Here is a 20087-nt window from a genome sequence, read left to right on the forward strand (position 1 = left end):
TGTTGCTGATGCCGACGCCGCATTGGAGTGCAGCAGTGCTGAGAGGAGAGAGGAGAGCCGGCGCCGCTGCTGGATGATTGATCACTGCTCCCGCTCCCGCGGCGCTCCGCCTTAATTTTGTTTTTTGCTGAGACTGAGTCAGACTGTGGTGGACAGCATTGGTAAGGTTTTGCCTTGTTAGTTGTTAACTTTTCATTACTTTGTTGGCTGGCTGGCGTGGCGTGGGCCTACTTATAGATAAAGTGCATTTGAGGCTGCAGGTTGAGTGGGGGAACTCAACTGGAACCAACCAGGCCAGCTGGGGAAGAAAAGAAAGACAACAGCCAACAGCAGGCAAGGAAATTTCTGTGGGGGGTGGGGGTGGAGAGAACAAGCTAGAATCAGGGAGGAACGAAGGAGGGGAGAGTAAGGGCAGCAGGAAAGGAAAATAAGAGCTGATGGAACAGAAAAGACATAGGAAAAACAAGGCAAGGAAATTTCTGTGTGTTGGGGGGGTGGGGGGGGGGGGGAGAGAACAAGCTAGAATCAGGGAGGAAGGAGGGGAGACTAAAGGCACAAGGAAAGGAAGAGATAAGCTGATGATGAGTAATAAAATGGATTGTGACATATGTATAGCAATAGCACAGTCATATTTCCAGTTCTAGTAGTACTTAAGATCCAGCAACTATGTAAAAAAAAAAACAAAGTAATTGACTTTAAAATGATGGCTCGGAGTAAATGTAATGACAAGGATGTTTAAAGTGGTAGTGCTTAAATATAGGTAGCAATGGAGGGTAATCAATCATGTGATAGGCTTTCGGTTTTGTATACTACTACTTCTACTCTTTAACATTTCTAAAGCGCTACTAGGGTTATTCAGAGCTGTACAAGTTAACAAAGAAGGACAGTCCCTGCTCAAAGGAGCTTACAATCTAAAGGACAAGAATGCAGTCAACCAAATTGGGGCAATCTGGGTTTCCTGGTTAGTCCAATGGTTAGGTGCCGAAAGCGACATTGAAGAGGTGGGCTTTAAGCAAGGATTTGAAGATGGGGAGGGATCATAGATCTGTGTAATGTTATTATTTAGTGTTTAAGATGGATGATTATGGTATGCCTTCTTGAAAAGATCTGTTTTCAGTAGCTGTGTGCAGATGTATGAGAAACTGGCTTTTAGAAAATTAAAATAAAATATGAACCTTTTTTTTTAACTTTCCACATAGGCACCCTGCTATAATCAGGCTCTTTTGAATGTAGGTACTTTTACACCTTAATACTAACTTGACTGGCACCAACTAAAGTTCATTTAAATGTCCTGTTGAAATTCTAAAGCTGTGTTATTCTAGATCTGTAAAGGGACCGGTGCTATATTGTACTGATCTGCAAATGGGAATGATGAGTGAGGAAATTACATTTGCAGATGACACAAAATTCAAATCTGTTAAAATGCATGTGGATTGTAAAAAATTGCAGGAAGACCTTAGGAAATTGTCTCTTGGGCCAAACCAGGGGGGGGGGGGGCGCCAACTAATAGTCTGCAGGGGGGCACCAGAGACCCTTGGCACGGCCCTGGTTTTGTTTCCTGCAGAATTTTCAATCTATTTGATTCAAGGCTCTCGTTAATATACAATGCCACCCCTCCACCAATTCGATCCACCTATCACTACGATATAATTTGTACCCCGATATGACAGTGTCCCACTGGTTAGCCTCCTTCCACCAGGTCTCAGAGATGCCTATTATATCTAATTTTTCATTTAGTGCAATATATTCTAACTCTCCCATCTTATTTCTTGTGCTCCTGGCATTCGCATATAGACATTTCAAACTGTGTTTGTTGCTCCTATTAACATCATGCTTAGTTCTTGACAGTACTAATCTTTTGTCTGATTTTTATTTTTATTTACTACTACTACTACTACTACTAAACATTTCTAAAGCGCTACTAGGGTTACGCAGCGCTGTACACCTGATCTACTACGGTCTCTTTTGCAACATCACTATTAGGATACCCTATCTTTGGTGATATCTTTGGTGATATCTTTGAAAGATACCTTATCCCGAACCATGCGCTTTTGAGCGACTGTCGGCCTTCCCCCCATTTCTAGTTTAAAAGCTGCTCTATCTCCTTTTTAAATGCCGATGCCAGCAACCTGGTCCCACCCTGGTTAAGGTGGAGCCCATCCTTTCGGAATAGGCTCCCCCTTCCCCAGAATGTTGCCCAGTTCCTAACAAATCTAAAACCCTCCTCCCTGCACCATTGTCTCATCCACGCATTGAGACTCCGGAGCTCTGCCTGTCTCTTGGGCCCTGCGCGTGAAACGAGTAGCATTTCAGAAAATGCTACCTTAGAGGATCTGGATTTGAGCTTTGTACCTAAGAGCCTAAATTTGGCTTCCAGAACCTCTCTCCCACATTTTCCTATGTCATTGGCACCCACATGCACCAAGACAGCCGACTCCTCCCCAGCACTATCTAAAATCCTATCTAGGTGACGCGTGAGGTCCACCACCTTCGCACCAGGCAGGCAAGTCACCAGGCGATCCTCACATACACCAGCCACCCAGCTATCTATATGCCTAATGATCGAATCACCAACTACAACAGCTGTTCTAACCTTTCCCTCCCGGGCAGCACTTGGAGACATATCCTTGGTGCGCAGGTCCTGGCTACAGGAGTACTTCCTACTTCACCAGGGTGATGCGCTCCTTCTAGGAGACCTCCCTCCTCCAAGGTAGCACAAGGGCTACCAGACTGGAGTTGGGACTTCTCTACAACATCCCTGTAGGTCTCCTCTATGTACCTCTCTGTCTCCCTCAGCTCCACCAAGTTTGCTACTCTAGCCTCAAGAGAACGGACACGTTCCCTGAGAGCTAGGAGCTCTTTGCATCGGGCACACACATGTGACATCTCACCAACTGGGAGGTAATCATACATGTGACACTCAGTGCAAAAGACTGGATAGCACCCCTCTCGCTGCTGGACTGCTGACTCCATCTTAGTGTTTTTGAGTTTTTCAATAATTTAAAACTTGCTACAGTATTAAGGATATTAGCCTATTATAAAAGTGTCTTTTAGTTTATATAGTATATTATATGATTTAGTTAGTGTTTCCTTCTTAGATGGTAATGAAATGTATTTAAAACTCTGTAAGAGCACTCCTTGCTTGTTACCCTAATTACAATAGCTGACTATAAATGAAGAGTTGTCCTAGGGGGTGGGAAGACTAAACTAGATCCTGCAGTGCCTGTTAGATTCTATCTGTTAATGCTGTGGTACAAAGTTTCTAAAACTAAGTGGAAAAGACTATGGAGATTAGTTGATAAAATTTGCTTTTTATATTTTTATTTTGCCTAACACTAACCTACAATTCCTCCTTTAAACCCCAATCTTTAAGTTCCAAAGCACAAAGCAAAATAGCGTTCACTTACCAGAGAAATGTCCTCTTCTCTCGGAACTTCTCAGATGTAACAGTGAAAATAACTCGTAAGGGGCATAGTATGCCCTCTCCAAATCTATAGGTGTATATTTATGAGACTGGGTAAGCCAATTACCTAGATGCCTCAAGAGGCAAGCCTGATTATGCGTTTGCAAATTAGGAAACCCCATTCCTCCCTGATTCCCACTGCTCAACAGCAAAGCCTGTCTAAGTTGGGGGTTTTTACCCGCGCAACAAAAACGACTAAACATCCTTTTTAGTCTTTTTAAATCTGGCTGTCTAATTCTCAAAGGTAATGTTTGCAGGACATACAGCCACCTAGGAAATAAGACCATTTTTATCAAATTGATCCTGCCTATCAACGATAAAGGAAGAGACATCCACTCATCCAAACTTTCCCTAGTGGCATCAAGTAACACCGAAATGTTAAGTGGGTACAATGCTAACACATCCATAGCCAACTGAATACCAAGATATTTCAAGGAGTTATCAGCCCACCACAAGGGAAAACCAGGTCCCCAATCTACACGCAATTAAGCAGATGAAGCCAAAGCTTCCGATTTCTCCAAATTCAGCCTCATACCCGCATAATCACCATATTCTCTATATTCACCTGAAGACAGGCCTGCAGGCTTGTCAGATGTACTAAAAGGTCATCAGCATAAGCAGCAATTTTGAAACAGTACTGGCCTAATTGAACTCCCTGAATCAGGGGGTTCTCCAAAATATCTTGCACCAAGGGGTTGAAAGTCAGTACAAAAAGAAGTGGTGACAAAGGACACCCCTGCCTTGTTCCTCTCTGTATTGAGAAACTTTCAGATTCCAGTCCGTTAACCCGAATCTTGGCAGCAGGATTAGAGTACAAGCTTTGACCGCTGAAACAAACCGTCCTGCAAACCCATACGTGTTCAGTGTGGCAAAAAGAAAGTCCCAATTTACCCGATCTAAGGCTTTTTCTGCATCAAGCTAATCAGTAACGCTTGTTGGTGTCGCTGATGGCTCAACTCTAGAGATGCCATAATACGTCTCGGATTTTTCACCACTGATCAACCACCTACAAAACCAACTTGAGTCGTGCACTAAACTAGGTAAATAGTGCCCCAGTCTATTGGCCATTATCTTGGCCAGCACTTTCGCCTCATAATTTAACAAAGATATGAGCCTATAGGAGGCCAACTCCACCGGGTCCTTCCCGGGTTTAAGTAGAGCTATAATTTGCACCGCTGCAAGGGTAGCTGGTATTCGTTCTAAATCCACCATTTTATTCAATCACTTCGTGATCGGAGCTATAATTTCCGAACCCATTAACTTATAAAATTCCACTCTAAAGCTGTCAGGACCAGGGGTTTTTTGCAAAGGACTCCTAGTTATGTTCAAGGCCACCTTGTCTTCCTGAACTGGCACATTAAGGCAGGCAAAAGCCGACTGCAAGAGAGAAGGTAAGTTTAAATTTTCCAAATACAACTGACCAGGAAGGCCCTCGTCCTGCGAAGCAGAGTAAAGAGAACTATAATAACCCCGAAAGGCCTCACAGATCTCTTCATCTGACCACAACCTTCCTCCTTTACCATCGCTAAGTACAAGAACTCTGCGGTCATGCCCTTTAGATCGAAAAAGCCTTGCCATCAAACCTCTTGCTTTATTACCATAGGGATGTAACTGATAATGGTAATATACCTGAGACTTCAAGGCCCGGCTGTGTAAAAGTTCATTTAAAGACACCTGCAGTTCTAACATCCATTGTTTATGAGCCTCCACATGTGTTAATCCAAATTGCTTCCGATCCCGGTTTAACTGAGAGCTCAGTCTCAAAATATCTCTATCCCTAGCTTTCTTAATATGGTGTGAGTAACTAATGATTTCCCCCCGCAACACCGCTTTCGCTGCTCCCCAAAACAAGATGGGGTCTCCCTCATGTTCCACATTCGGTTATCCCCTGTTGAATGTCGCTGGTTACCCAGTTAAGTGCCATTTAACCAGCCAGGTGCCGTTCCCAGTCGGTTAAATAGTTTTGAATATCAGGGTGTATGAACATAATATTACAAAGGAACAAGCATACTTCATATCATTTGTTTCTGTAACATATCAGTTAATAGTATAGATAAATTGTGGTACTTATCCCAGCACAGCATTACCAACTAAACAAGGAATAGTAATATCACCCCCATATCCCATCAGTAGTTGTCCTTTCCACTTCTCCTTTCCCACCATTTCCCAAATCTCACACTTAGGTTGTAGTACAAGTGGATCGGTGGCTGGTGGAAGTTCCAGGAAGGTCTGTGGTACCTGGCCTGGTCCATTTCAACCTCCTTAAGCTCCACCTTTCCTTCTCTGAGGCTTGATCATCGCATCAGCTGGGCGGGGCACTGTTCTGTCACCTCACCACTGATGGCCCTCCCTCCCACCTGAAGAGGACTGCATCACCATCATATCTGCCACTGGACCCTGCAGTACCACCTGTGCTGCCAGGGGCCATCTTCCACCTCTGCTGGGCCACCCACTGTGCCACCGATGCTGCCAGGGGTCGTATGTCAGGGGCCATCTGCTGCCTCTGCACTGTCTTCTACTGGCTCTCCCCCTTCAAATGGACATATCCTTCCTTTTTGTGATAAGTACATAAGTGTTGCCACACTGGGCCAGACCAAAGATTCAGCAAGCCCAACAGTGGCTAATCCAGGTCACAAATACCTGCCAAGATCCCAAAAAAGTTCAATACATTTTATGCTGCTTAACCCAGAAATAAGCAGTGGATTTTTCCCAAGTCAATTTAATAATGGTCTATGGACTTTTCCTTTAGGAAACCCCGCTAAACTAGCCACGTTTACCACATTCTCTGGCAACGAATTCCAGAGTTTAATTACACGTTGAGTGAAGAAAACGTTTCTCCAATTCGTTTTAAATTTACTACTTTGTAGCTTCATCGCGTGCCCCCTAGTCCTAGTATTTTTGGAAAGAGTAAACAAACGATTCACATCTACCCGTTCCACTCCACTCATTATTTTATAGACCTCTATCATATCTCCCTTCTACCGTCTTTTCTCCAAGTCTCAGTCCCAAAGGGTTGCCTCCTTGTTAGGTCCACAGCTTTTTGGGAAGTAGGATCTTTTGTGAGTCTAGCGGCCTTATTTTCAAAAGTGATGGGCGCCCATCTTGCAAAGGCGCCCAAATCAGTATAATCGAAAGCCGATTTTGGGTGTCTTCAACTGCACTCTGTCGCGGGAACGAACAAAGTTGACGGGGGCGTGTCAGAGGCGTGGTGAATGCTGGACTGGGGCGTGTTTATCGGCCAAGGAGAGATGGGCGCCTTCGGCCGATAATCGAAAAAAAAGGGCGGCAGAAGCGAGAATTTGGGTCGCTTTTGCTGGACCCTTTTTTTTCACGACCCGTCCCAAAAAAGTGCCCCAACTGGCCAGATGACCACCGGAGGGAATCAGGGATGACCTCCCCTGACTCCCTCAGTGGTCACTAACCCCCTCCCACCACAAAAAAAGAACTTTAAAAACTTTTTTTGACAGCCTGTATGCGAGCCTCAAATGTCATACCCAGCTCCCTGACAGCAGTATGCAGGTCCCTGGAGCAGTTGTTAGTGGGTGCAGTGGACGTCAGGCAGGCGGACCCAGGCCCATCCCCCCCTACCTGTTCCACTTGTGCTGGTTAATGTTGAGCCCTCCAAAACCCCCTAAAACCCACTGTACTCACATGTAGGTGCCCACCCTGCACCCCTTAGGGCCATGGTAATGGTGTAGACTTGTGGGCAATGGGTTTTGGGGGGATTTGGGGGGCTCAGCACATAAGGGAAGGGTGCTGTGCACCTAAGAGCTATTTTAATTTTTTTTTTAATTTGTAAAAGTGCCCCCTAGGGTGCCCAGTTGGTGTCCTGGCATGTGAGGGGGACCAGTGCACTACGAATCCTGGCCCCTCCCACGACCCAGTTCCTTGGATTTGTTTGTTTTTGAGCTGGGCGCCTTCGGTTTCCATTATTGCTGAAAACCGATAGCGCCCAGCTCAAAAACGCCCAAATCCTAGGCATTTGCCCTGCACAACTCGTATTATCGAAAAAAAGATGGGCGCCCATCTTTTTTCGAAAATGCGGTTTGTCCAGCCCCTTCGCATGGCTGCCCACGGAGATGGGCACCCACTTTCGATTTTGCCCCTCCACGGGTCCCTTTTACTAAGGTTTGCTGAAAAATGGGCTGTGCTTCTATAGATGTGTGTTTTGGGCATGCACAGATCCAATTTTTCAGCACGCCTGTAAAAAAGTCCTCTTTTTAAGATTTTTGCTGAAAATGGATGTGTGGCAAAATAGAAATTGGCATGCGTCCATTTTGGGTCTGAGACTTTACCGCCAGCCATTGACTTAGTGGTAAGGTCTCGCGCATTAACCGTGTGGTAATCATCTGCTGAGCGCCAGAAAATAAAATGTATTTTCTGGTGCCCATAGTGGACGCATGTCAAAAATGAAATTACTGCAAGGGCCATGCGGTAACTCCAAATTGACATGCGCCTATGCGGCTTAGTAAAAGGGCCCCTAGGTTTTTATGATTCCAGCTCCTACAGCATATAGCTTGCACTTAGGCTTGCTGAGTCTGAAGGGACTCCTCCCCTCTCAGCTAAAAGGCCAGGAGATCTCCCAGATTCTAGTGCAAGGTCTCAGTTCCCAATTTCCTCTATCCTGTTTGGTAATGGTGAAGTCTTTGCCTCCCTCACCAAATGTGTTCCTGTTACCTCTGTACAATATGTATATGTCAATGCATACATCTCTACTCTTCAACCTTGAAAGTTCCCATTGTTGATATTGTGCATGATTCTTCACTCTCATAAATTATGTACAGAGTTCTGCAGGCACAGAATCATAGTCCCCCAGAAAGTATGAAGGGCAATCCCGTAGTACCTTAGTATCAATTAATCATAATTGCAAATGTCTAACACCTTGTTTGGGGAACCCATCTTGGAGGTCTTCATACACAAGTACTCTGGTTTGTGCCAAAGATAGAATTACATGTAAACCCACTTGGAACTGAGAGCAGTCCGCAAGAATTTTTAAAGTGGACAAAATTCAAAAGAACTTACCCTTGTAAGAAATTTAATATTCATATCAACCAGTCTGTTGTGCTGCTCTAGTTCTTTCTGAAACCTCATGCATACTAAGGAACATAAAGACATCATACTTTAAATCATGAAAAGGGTTTAGCATATTACTTAAAAATAACAGGGTAGATATTGAGAATAATTTAACTAGGCAGGAGGAACTGATTATATATATCACTAGAGGAACCTCACCCCACCTGGAACTGCTCATTTAAAAAAATGCTACTTAAAAGACTCAAAAATGCTTAAAAAAGGGGGAATTTTTATGCGTTCCAAGTGGCCATATTTTTGTGTTCCCCTGGGTTTATCTGTAATATATAATTATTTTACTCAAATTATGCAAAATCTCTTGTACAGTTCTCTTATTTAGATTGTGCAAAGACTTTTTCTAGATTATGCAGAAACTCTTTATAAATCAAGTCAACTTAACTGAAGGAGCCGCTAATTCAACCTTTCTGATGCAGCCTGCATTTCGCAGCACTCCAAGCCACTGTGTCAGGGATTCTCGTAACTTTTATTTTTGCACAGACTCACAGTCTTCAATGCCTGTAGTTTCTGCTGGCCGTGTCAGGCTGAATTAACGGCCAGCAGAAATGATAAGCATTGCATAATCTATAAAACGTTTTGGCATAATCTAAATAAGAGAACTGTACAAGAGTTTTTACATAATTTGAGTAAAAGAATTGTATATATTACGGATAAACCCAGAGGAGGTTTTTTTAAGCCAATGATTGAATAAAAGAATTTATAGAATATAGACCAGACATCAAATGAAATGTAGTACTACTAAATTGGAATGAGCGGTTTGAATTCTAAGGCTTTTGCTTACCTCAAAGGTATTTATTGACGTATTTCCTAGATCAATGTTTCCCAAGTTGGTCAATTTGCATATAATGGAGGCAATGTATGCAAATCAGTATCATGCATATTCATTGTGGATATTCTGAAAATATGACTGGCAAGGGGGTACTCCAAGACCGACTTGGGAAACACTGACCTAAATTTCACTTCTACTATAGTGTGGCTGTATCATTAATTCATTTTGATATGTGGGATTTTTTTTGTATTGAATTTTAACTAAATGTCTCACAGTCCTCATTTTCATATGAGATACTAAAATTATTAATAAAGAAATAATCAAATACAGCATGCTTTTGTTTATTTGATATTCAACAAATCATTCAAAGATATCTAAGCAGTTTATATAGTCTGAACAAAGGAAAACACAGAGCGACAAGCCCCCATAAACAAAGACTGGGGTGAGGGGTCAGGGACAGACAAACCACAGAAGGAAAAGAAAAATGAGACCTAATGTTATAAGGCACAGCACCTAATAATAAGGAGATATAAGGAATAAAGGAGATGGTGGGGGGAGACCCAAGCTGTAATGCTGCCACCAGCAAAACTGGGTTTAAGGAAGGAGCAGAGAGAAGTGAAAAGTCATGTTTAGGTAAAAATGTGAGTAAAAAAATAGGTATTCAGAGATGCTTTGAATCTTCTATAGATAGATTCAGTTCAAATATCCAGTGGGAGGTTCTTCTAAAACATAGGATTAAATATACTAAAAGAGGTGCCCCTGGTGTACTACAAAAGGACTCTAAGGAAGGGATGGGATAGTTAAGAGATTGATTACATAGAGGGGCATAATCAAACGGTGCCGGCCATCTATATGGCCTGCGCCACAAACAGCGGTCCCGAACCGTATTATTGAAAAAGATGGCCGACCATCTTTTGTTTCGATAATACGGTTGGGGCCGGCCAAATGTCAGAGATGGCCGGGTTTGAGATGGCCGGCATCGGTTTTCAGCGATAATGGAAACCAATGTCTGCCATCTCAAACCCGGCCAAATCCAAGGCATTTGGTCATGGGAGGGGCCAGCATTTGTAGTGCACTGGTCCCCCTGACATGCCAGAACACCAACTGGGCACCCTAGTGGGCACTGCAGTGGACTTCAAAAATTGCTCCCAGGTGCATACCTCCTTTGCCCTTGGGTGCTGAGCCCCCCAACCCCCCCCCAAACCCACTTCCCACAACTCTACACCACTACCATAGCCCTTAGGGATGAAGGGGGGTACCTTACATGTGGGTACAGTGGGTTTTGGGGGTTTGGAGGGCTCCAGTTTACCACCACAAGTGTAACAGGTGGGGGAGGGGGATGGGCCTGGGTCCACCTGCCTGAAGTGCACTGCACCCACTAAAAACTGCTCCAGAGACCTGCATACTGCTGGGTATAACATTTGAGGCTGGCATAGAGGCTGGCAATAAATGTTAAAAAAAACATTGGGGGTGGGGGGGTGGGAGGGGGTTGGTAACCACTGGGGGAGTAAGGGGAGGTGATCCCCTATTCCCTCTGGTGGTCACCTGGTCAGTTGGGGCACTTTTTTGAGACTTGGTCCTAAAAATAAATGGACTAAGTGAAGCCGGTGAAGTGCTTGTCAGAGCCGGCCTTCTTTTTTCCATTATCGTCCGAAGCCGGCCATCTGGTGACCACACCCCCGTCCCGCCTTCTGTACCCTGCCAAAACGCCCCCTTTAACTTTGGCCAGCGCTATGACGGAATGCAGTTGAAGCCGGCCAAAATCGGCTTTCCATTATACCGATTTGGCCGGGTTCAGGAGATGGCCGGCCATCTCCTGATTTGTGTCAGAAGATGGCTGGCCTTCTCGTTCGAAAATAAGCAGGATAGTAACATAGTAAATGACGGCAGATAAAGACCTGAACAGTCCATCCAGTCTGCCCAACAAGATAAACAAGATTAGAGAGGAGTGGAGCATTCTCCATGGGGAGTATGGAATCAGCATGTTGGATAGACTGTATAACAAAGCTAAAATAATGACATAAAAATTACAGTCCTTTCCAAAGCCCACACTTTAACAGCAAGCATAATTAATACAAATCCCCATTATAATCTCCCAACTCTTTTCTGTATTGTGTTATGTCTGCATGTTAACTATATTTTAGTACTTTGAGGTTTTTTTTATGGCATTGTCCTTAAATGCAGATGTTAATTTATTTTCAACTCAGAATCTGCAAGGTTAATGAAATATTTTTGTAATAAATTTTCATTCTACTCATACAAAAAAAAGGAAAATTTATAAATTCTATATTCTCTTTCAGATGTCTGGACGTGCTGGAAGACGTGGTCAAGACATGACAGGCAATGTGTTTTTCTATGATATTCCACTACCCAAGGTAGAAAGGCTCATTAAAGCCAATGTACCTGAACTGAAAGGTCAGTTCCCTTTGAGTATCAGCCTGGTGCTGCGACTTATGGTACTGACTGCAAAAGCGGATGATAAAGAGGATGCCAAGGCAAAGGTATGTTTCATTTGGATGTCTGATCTTCTGTAATCTATACATTCTTTCATTATTTTTGAGTGAAATATTAAATGCATTGTTTTTTTCTCTAAACTACTAGAAATTAAACATAGTATAAATGGTGCTAAAGGTTACCACAAGATACAGACCTGTGAGAAGCAAGTTGCAGTAATCTAAGTGTGAGGTGATAAGAGTGTAGATAAGGATGTGCTCTGAAAAGAAGGGATGAATTTGGATGATATTATAGAAAAATAAATCAAAGGTTTTAGCAGTCTGTTAGATATGTTTACAGGAAGAGAGAAGATTCAAAGATGAGCCCAAGGTTATGAGCTGAGGTGAGAGGGAGAATAGAGCGTTATCCACAGAAATAGAGAATGGGGAAAGCAGAGAGCTGGGTTTAGGGGAAAAGATAAGAAGTTCAGTCTTGGCTATGTTCAGTTTCAGATGGTGGGAAGACATGCAGGCAGCAATGTCAGACAAGCAGATTGAGACTTGGGCCTAGATTCCTAGTGAAATTTTTGGTGTGAAGAGGTAGATCTTGGATTCATCAGCGTAAAAATGGTACTGAAAACCATGGGAGGAGATCAGAGCACCAAGGGAATAAATATGTAGAGAGAAGAGGTCCCAAGTCAAAGCTCTGAAGTACACCAGCTGGTAGTGGGATAGCAGTGAAGTAGAATCCACCAGAGCATACACTAAAGTGCAGTGGGAAAGATAAGATGAAAACCAAGACAGAACAGAGCTCCAAAATTCAGGTGAGGACAACGTGTCAAGGAGTAGGTGGTGATCAATAGTGTCAAAAGCAGCAGTTAGGTAAAGAAGTATGGCAATATGGCCAGGAACAGGTCATTGGAGACTTTGACAAGGGCTGTTTTTGTTGAATACAGAGGGTAAAAGCCAGATAGAAATGGATCAAAAATAGCTTGAGTTGAAAGAAAATGAAGACAATACTGGTGAATGGCAGATTCAAATAACTTGGATAAAAAAGGTACAAGAGAAATGGAATGATAGTTGGATGAGCAGTGACGATTTCTTCAGGAGTGGTGTAACAACAACAGTTTTGAAGGCATTAGGAACAGTTGCAATGAAAAGTGAAAGACTGAGGATATGATAGAAAGAATGGCAGTAGGGGAGATAGCGCTCAATAAATGGGTGAGAATGGAATCAGAGGACCAGGCAGTGGGTGTGGAGGAGGAAAGATGTGCGTTTGCTCTTTAGTAATTTTATAAGAGGAAGAAAGGCTGGCATTGTGTTTCGAAACAGTGGATTTTCATGCCTGTAATTTGTATTTCTATTTTTATGACATGCATTTCTCAAATTTGGCCAGCAGGTGGTGTATGTTCTCTGCTTTTAAGCTGTTGCAGAGGTGACTGTTTCTTTCCAGTTTAAGCCCTGAGGGAAAGCAACCTGCACTGCTATTGGGCAAAACCCCTCAGGTTTATGCTCTGGGCTCTGATTGGCCCTGAAGTTCAAAATCCAGCCAGGATATGGTGTGGAGGAGTGGCCTAGTGGTTACGGTGGTGGACTTTGGTCCTGAGGAACGGAGTTCAATTCCCACTTCAGGCACAGGCAGCTCCTTGTGATTCTGGGCAAGTCACTTAACCCTCCATTGCCCCAGGTACAACTAAGTACCTGTATACAATATGTAAGCCACATTGAGCCTGCCATGAGTGGGAAAGTGCAGGGTACAAATGTAACAAAAAAAAATGCTGGAAATTGTTAGTGTCAGAGAGGGATTGCAGAGGGTACACATCTCTGCACTAGATCCTGTTCAAAACCTGTGAGCAGTTAATTTTCCTGAACTCCCCAGGTAGTAATAAATCAGGTAGTCAGTCTTAATGTTGAAATCTGTTAAGTTACCTGTGATTGTTTGCCAGTTAAATCTTTTTCACTGTTTACTGTTCCATTTTTCTGATAATAAGCCTGTTAGTTTATTAGCTCTGTTGTCCTGGACTGACTAAGAATCCTGATGGTTTGTGTTTTGGGTCTGTGGGTGTTTTTTAAGAGCTGTGGGACCTCTGGGATTGTGGCCCCAGTGTTCTTAGAAACCACCGAGGGGATAACTTGCAGGTGGGAGACTCGCTACAGGTGGCAGACTCACCCAGAGGTGAGAGAAAATCCAGTGTGGTGGGGTGGAGGATATGCCAGCGTGCCCATAGGGATAACCCCAGGTGGGTTCTAGGTGTTTCATGACAGACCTTGTCCTCTTTTGTGGTGGCAGCGTGGTAGGATTTTCAGGCGCAGTGCATGATGTGGTGTGAGGGTCATCATCCATGGAGTGGTTCAGAGTTTTTTAATCTGTAACCTCCAGACACAGAGCACAGTGAACGAGTGCAGCAGTAACAGGGTCCCTTCCCCATTCAGTTTTTTTTGTTAGTGTTAGGAGATTAGCAGCATGCTGATTGTGACTGGCAGCGGCCGTCAGACAGCGGAGATGCCTCACCTAACACAAGAGCAACCAGATGACCTCAGCGAGGAGGAGCTGCAGTACTGGCCTGTGCAGAGTTCTCCTGGGGGGATACTAGACTCCTTGTTGGCAGAGTTGGATGCCATGCCAGCTGAAATCCAGTAGATCTACATGGTAGGATGACAGTGGCTAGATCAACAGCGGTGAGAGGAATGTGAAGACCGGCTGTGGCTTGAGGAGTGTGAATTCCAATTGCGGAGTCAAGAGAGGGAATTCCAGCTGGAAATGGCTTATATCCAAAGGTACAGCCCATCCTCTATGCTGAGGCCCAAGGCAGGATACACAACCCAGATTGTGCCCAACTTGTTTGCACAGTTTGATGATACCCGAGGTGACATTGATGAATATCTAACTGCCTTTGAGAAAATTTGCCACCTCAGTAAGATTCCCAAGAAAGACTGGGTGCACTATCTGGGAGGCAACTCACTGGCAGAGCACTTGAGGCATTCCAAGGACTGTCTATGAACACGTGTTCCCAGTTTGAGGAGGTGCGCAAAGCTTTGTTGAACCATTGTGCCATTACCCCTGAGACCTATAGACTAAAGTTCTGGACTTTGCAAGAGGGGGTGGATGATACAGCGAGTTTGTAATCCAGTTAAGATACCAGCAGCAGCAGTGGTGACTCAATGGAGCTGAGGTTAAAACCTTGGAGGACTGCCAAAACCTGATGGTCCTGGAGCAGTTTCTTCAGTGTTGACATCCAGAAGTGAGGGAACATGTTCAAGATCACCATCCCTATACTCCAGAGAAGGCAACTGAGTTGGTTGACATCTTTGTGGCTAACCATCCTGGTTGGCAAAGAGAAGCTGTCCATATCCGCAACAGCCGGGATCTAAGGGCAGCCAGGGCCCAAAGACAAATATTCCTGTAATCTCAGAGACAGCAAACTCTCCAGTGTTCCCCCCAAACCTAAAGACTTTAGGCATGAACATCCTTGTTACCAGTGTGGGCATACGGGACATTTCAAAGCGTATTGCCCAGATAACCCCAAGCCTGCACTAAAGAGTATTCCAGTTCTTGCAACGAAGTTGGCAGCTTTCGTGGGTAGCTCTAGTCCCATGGAGGAAGCCTATGTAGCAGCTACAACACAAAAGGTTACTGGTTATTCATCAAGCAAGGAAGCAGATGGGTTTCCACAACGCTTCAGCACCCCAGGAACAATGAAAAAGACCCAGGAGGATGGGCTTGTGGACACTGGCTATAGAATGACTTTATTATGACCAGATCTGGTGGCAGAAGATGCTATTCTTCCAGGGTGCACTGCAGATGCAATGTTAGCCAGTGGATCCAGAGAAACTGTACCCATTGCTCGAGTATACCTGAATTGGGGTACCAAGCTTGGATACAGAGAAGTAGGAATAATGATGAACATGCCGGTACCAATGCTGTGTGGGACTGACATAGGTCCAATGAACATTTCCCTTGATAAAGGAGTCAGTTTCTGCTATGGTGATCCATAGTCAGACATGGGCAGCCCAACAAACGGAACCCATAGACACCAGTTCCAGGTCCTGAGCCAGTCCAGATGGAACCAGCTGACCAAGCGTCAGGAGGAGACGCTCCAGTACTTCCAGCAGAACCAGTTCCTGATGTGACCAGGACCGTGAGTATGGGACAGAGTGACTTAACTGACACACCTATTGTTCAGACTGTTCACCCTGATTTGATAGAGTCACCAGCAGAGTCCTTTCCAGACATAAATACTGATATAGGACAGAGGCATGCTTTCCAGGAAGCACAACGCTCTGACCCAGACCTGGAAGCCCTGTGGCAGAGGGCTGGTCAGCCAACCGATGAGACTTGTAAAGATTATACCTATGGAAATGGGGCTTACAGAGAGATTGATCCCGTTGATCATAACAGGCCCTGGACAGCAGGCAAATAGCTTATAGTACCCAAAGCATACAGAGAACAGCTCCTGCAGATTGCACACGACATTCCAGTAGTAGGACATCAGGGGATGACACGCACACGCACTAGATTGACAAAGAACTTTTATTGGCCAGGAATATCTTTAGACGTAGCTGACGATTGTTGAATCCGTGATGCGTGCCAGAGAGTGGGGAAGCCCCAAGAACTCCTCCAAGCACCCCTGAAACCTTTACCTATTATCAGTGAGCCATTTAAGAGGATAGCTGGGGGATATAGGATATAGTTGAGCCTCTAGCTGTCCCTAGCCGGACTGAGAAAAGATATATACTGACAGTGGATTTTGCTACTAGATATCCTGAAGCAGTAGCCTTATCCTCAATAGAAGCAGAGAAAGTTGTCACTGCCCTGCTAGACATATTTTCCCTGGGTAGGATATCCACAAGAAATGCTCTCAGACCAAGGGACACAGTTTATGTCTGTTCTGATCCAGAACCTGTGGGCACACTGTGGAGTGAAATCTGTCCATATCACCCCATATCACCCTGAAACTAATGGGTTGGTGGAGAGATTTAATGGGACATTAAAGCATATGTTAAAGATAAGTCGGGAGACCAGGACTGGGAAAAGTACTTGCCCTACCTACTGTTTACGTATAGAGAAGTACCCAGGAGTCTACTGGGTTCTCCCCATTTGAGCTGCTTTATGGCTGGATGGTGAGAGGGCCCGTACACCTAATATGAGAATATTGAGAGGGGAAAATTGACACCTTTGACACCCCTGTAATATGTAGTTAATATGCAGCAGAGATTAGAAGACCTTGTGGGCTTTGTCAGAGATAACTTGCAGGCAGCCCAGACTAAGCAAAAGACCTGGTATGATCATAAACCCAAAATAGAGAATTTCATGAGGGCCAGCAGGTACTTGTTTTAGTCCCAGTACATCAGAATAAACTTCAGGCTAACTGGACGGGACCTTACAAGGTCATATGGCACCTAAATGATACAAGCTATTTTGTATCTATGGACTCTCAAGATAGATAGTAGCGTGCCTTTTATGTAAATATATGTTAAAGGCCTTTGCAGATTGCACAACCATGGTGCTAGCTGTATGCAGCCCACCAGAAGAGTGTCAGGTTAGTGAACCCCTACCTGACCTCCTAGCAGAGACATTACCAGAGGGATCTACCCAAGAAGTTGTAGTGAGAGAGCAATTAACCCCTACTCAGAAAGAGCAGCTGGAAGCAGTATTGCAAAAGTGTGCTGATGTGTTTTCTACTAAACTGGAAATTACTCATTTGACTAATCACAATATAGACACTGCTGAACATAAACCACTGAAACAGCGTGCCTATTGAATATCTGCTGAGGTTGAAAAGCAAATGAAGCAGGAGATTGATGAGATACTAACCGTAGGTGTTATAAAGAAGTCTTATAGTCCCTGGGCTTCTCCTGTAGTTCTTGTTCCTAAGAAAGATGGTACAACTCGCTTCTGTGTGCATTACAGGAGGCTTAATGAATGTACTGTATCTGACACCTATCTGATGTCCTGGATGGACGTATTGCTAGACCATTTAGTTGGGGCCCAGTACCTGACCACAATGGATCTTAGTCAAGGGTACTGGCAGATACTCCTAACAGTTGCTGCTCAGGAGTGATCAGCATTCATTACCCTATTTGGCCTTTATGAATTTACTGTGAAGCCTTTGGAATGAAAATGCCCCTGGTACATTGCAGTGCTTGATGAATCGTCTGTTAGATGGACTAGGAGTATGCTAGGGCTCATCTTGATGACATTGCTATGTACAGTCAGATTTGGGATGACCACCTGATACATTTAAATGGATTATTAGACCAGATTCGAGAGGCTCGCCTGACCATCAATCCCAGCAAATGTCAGATGGGAATGGCAGACGTCCAATATTTAGGGCACAGAGTGGGAGGTGGACAGTTAAAGCCTGAGCCAACTTAGGTAGAAGGTATACAAAATTGGCCCACCCCCCCAAACCAAAAAAGCAAGTGTTGGCCTTCCTTGAGATAGTAGGGTATTACGGAAAGCTTGTACATCACCATAGCACCATAGCCAAGCCCCTGACTGACCTGACTAAAAAGAGACTGTCCTGAATCATTGCCTGGTCACCAGAGTGTGATGTGGCCTTCCAAAAATTAAATACTGCATTAGCCTCCGCTCCAATACTAGTTGCGCCTAATTACCAGTAAAGATTTGTGGTACAGACTGATTCCTTGACGTATTACATTGGGACTGTACCTCATTGTGTACCTTAGTCGCAAGCTCCTTGACAGAGGGGTAGCATATGCCACTATTGAAAAAGAATTTTTAGCCTTAGTGTGGGCCCTTTAAGAAACTGCAACCATATCTACATATGCAACCATATCTACAACATATCTACAACATTAGCAAAATTCGCCCCTTCCTTTCTGAATATGCTACCAGAACCCTTATCCGAACCCTTGTCACCTCTTGCTTGGATTATTGCAATTTGCTTCTCACTGGTCTTCCACTCAGCCATCTCTCTCCTCTCCAGTCTGTCCAAAATTCTGCAGCATGACTTATTTTCTGCCAAAATTGTTATACCCACACTAGCCCACTCCTCAAGTCACTTCACAGGCTCCCTGTCCGCCTCCGCATACAGTTCAAACTTCTCTTACTGACCTTTAAATGCATCCATTCTGCAGCCCCCCATTACCTCTCCACTCTCATCTCTCCCTACATTCCTCCCCGTGAACTCCGCTCACTGGTCAAATCTCTCTTGTCTTCCCCCTTCTCCTCCACCGCTAACTCCAGGCTTTGTCCCTTTTCCCTCGCGGCACCTTATGCCTGGAATAGACTTCCTGAGCCTGTACGTCTAGCTCCATCTCTACCTGATTTCAAATCTATGCTGAAAACCCACCTTTTCACCACTGCTTTTGGCTCCTAGCCACTACTCAATTGCCCTCCCCTTGTTCCTTCTCACCCAGTACTTCCCTCGCCCTTAATTGTCTTGTCTGTCTGTATTTTTAGATTGTAAGCTCTATTGACCAGGGACTGTCTCTCTGTGTCAGTTGTTCAGCGCTACGTGCGTCTGGTAGCGCTATAAAAATGCTAATAATCATAAAATAATAATAATAATATCTGTGTGGGCAAGACTTTACTGTCATCACAGATCACAATCCATTGGTCTGGTTTAAAAGAGTCTCAGAAGAGAATGGGAAGCTACTCCAGTGGAGCCTGTTCCTACAGATTTATAACTTCATCATACAGCACTGGAAGGGAAATGAACACAATGCTGATGGACTCGCAAGTACGGAAGAGCCAGGACCACCCTGACACTGGACTGTCAAAACCCAACCAGCGGTCTGAGGAGGCCGCAGTCTGGGGTCTCTCTTAAAGGTGGGAGGTGTGGCGAAACAGGACATTTTCATGCCCGTAATTTGTATTTCTATTTTTATGACATGCATTTCTCTAGTTTGGCCAGCAGGTGGTGTCTGTCCTCTGCTTTTAAGCTGTTGGAGAGGTGATTGTTTCTGTCCAGCTTAAGCCCTGAGGGAAAGCAACCTGTCCTGCTAATGGCCAAAAACCTCTCAACTCTGGGCTCTGATTGGCCCTGTAGATCAAAATCCAGCCAGAATATGCTGGAAATCTTTAGTGTCGGAGAGGGAGTGTGGAGGGTAAACATCTGTGCACTGAGACCCTGATCAAAACCTGTGAGCAGTTAATTTTCGTGAACTCCCCAGGTGCTACTCAGGTAGCAATAAAGTATGTAGTTAGTCTTAATGTCGAAATATGTTAAGTTACCTGTTGTTATTTGCCAGTTAAATCTTTTTCACTGTTTACAGTTCCATTTTTCTGATAATAAACCTGTTTATTAGCTCTTTTGTCATGGGCTGACTAAGAATCCTGATGGTTTGTGTTTTGGGTCTGTGAGTGTTT

At 44.3% G+C, this 20087-nt stretch overlaps 1 protein-coding gene across 1 annotated transcript in view; it reads left to right on the forward strand.

Annotated features, from left to right (window-relative positions):
- Nucleotides 1-20087, forward strand: part of LOC115462209 (probable ATP-dependent RNA helicase DDX60) — a 368606-nt gene that overhangs the window by 265795 nt on the left and 82724 nt on the right. Inside the window, exon 31 of the mRNA XM_030192223.1 lies at nucleotides 11621-11821. Coding sequence (XP_030048083.1) covers nucleotides 11621-11821 — 201 coding nt within the window. The remainder of the gene's footprint in view (nucleotides 1-11620; nucleotides 11822-20087) is intronic.

The sequence above is a fragment of the Microcaecilia unicolor genome, chromosome 2 (assembly GCF_901765095.1).
Source record: "Microcaecilia unicolor chromosome 2, aMicUni1.1, whole genome shotgun sequence".
NCBI classification, from domain to species: domain Eukaryota; kingdom Metazoa; phylum Chordata; class Amphibia; order Gymnophiona; family Siphonopidae; genus Microcaecilia; species Microcaecilia unicolor.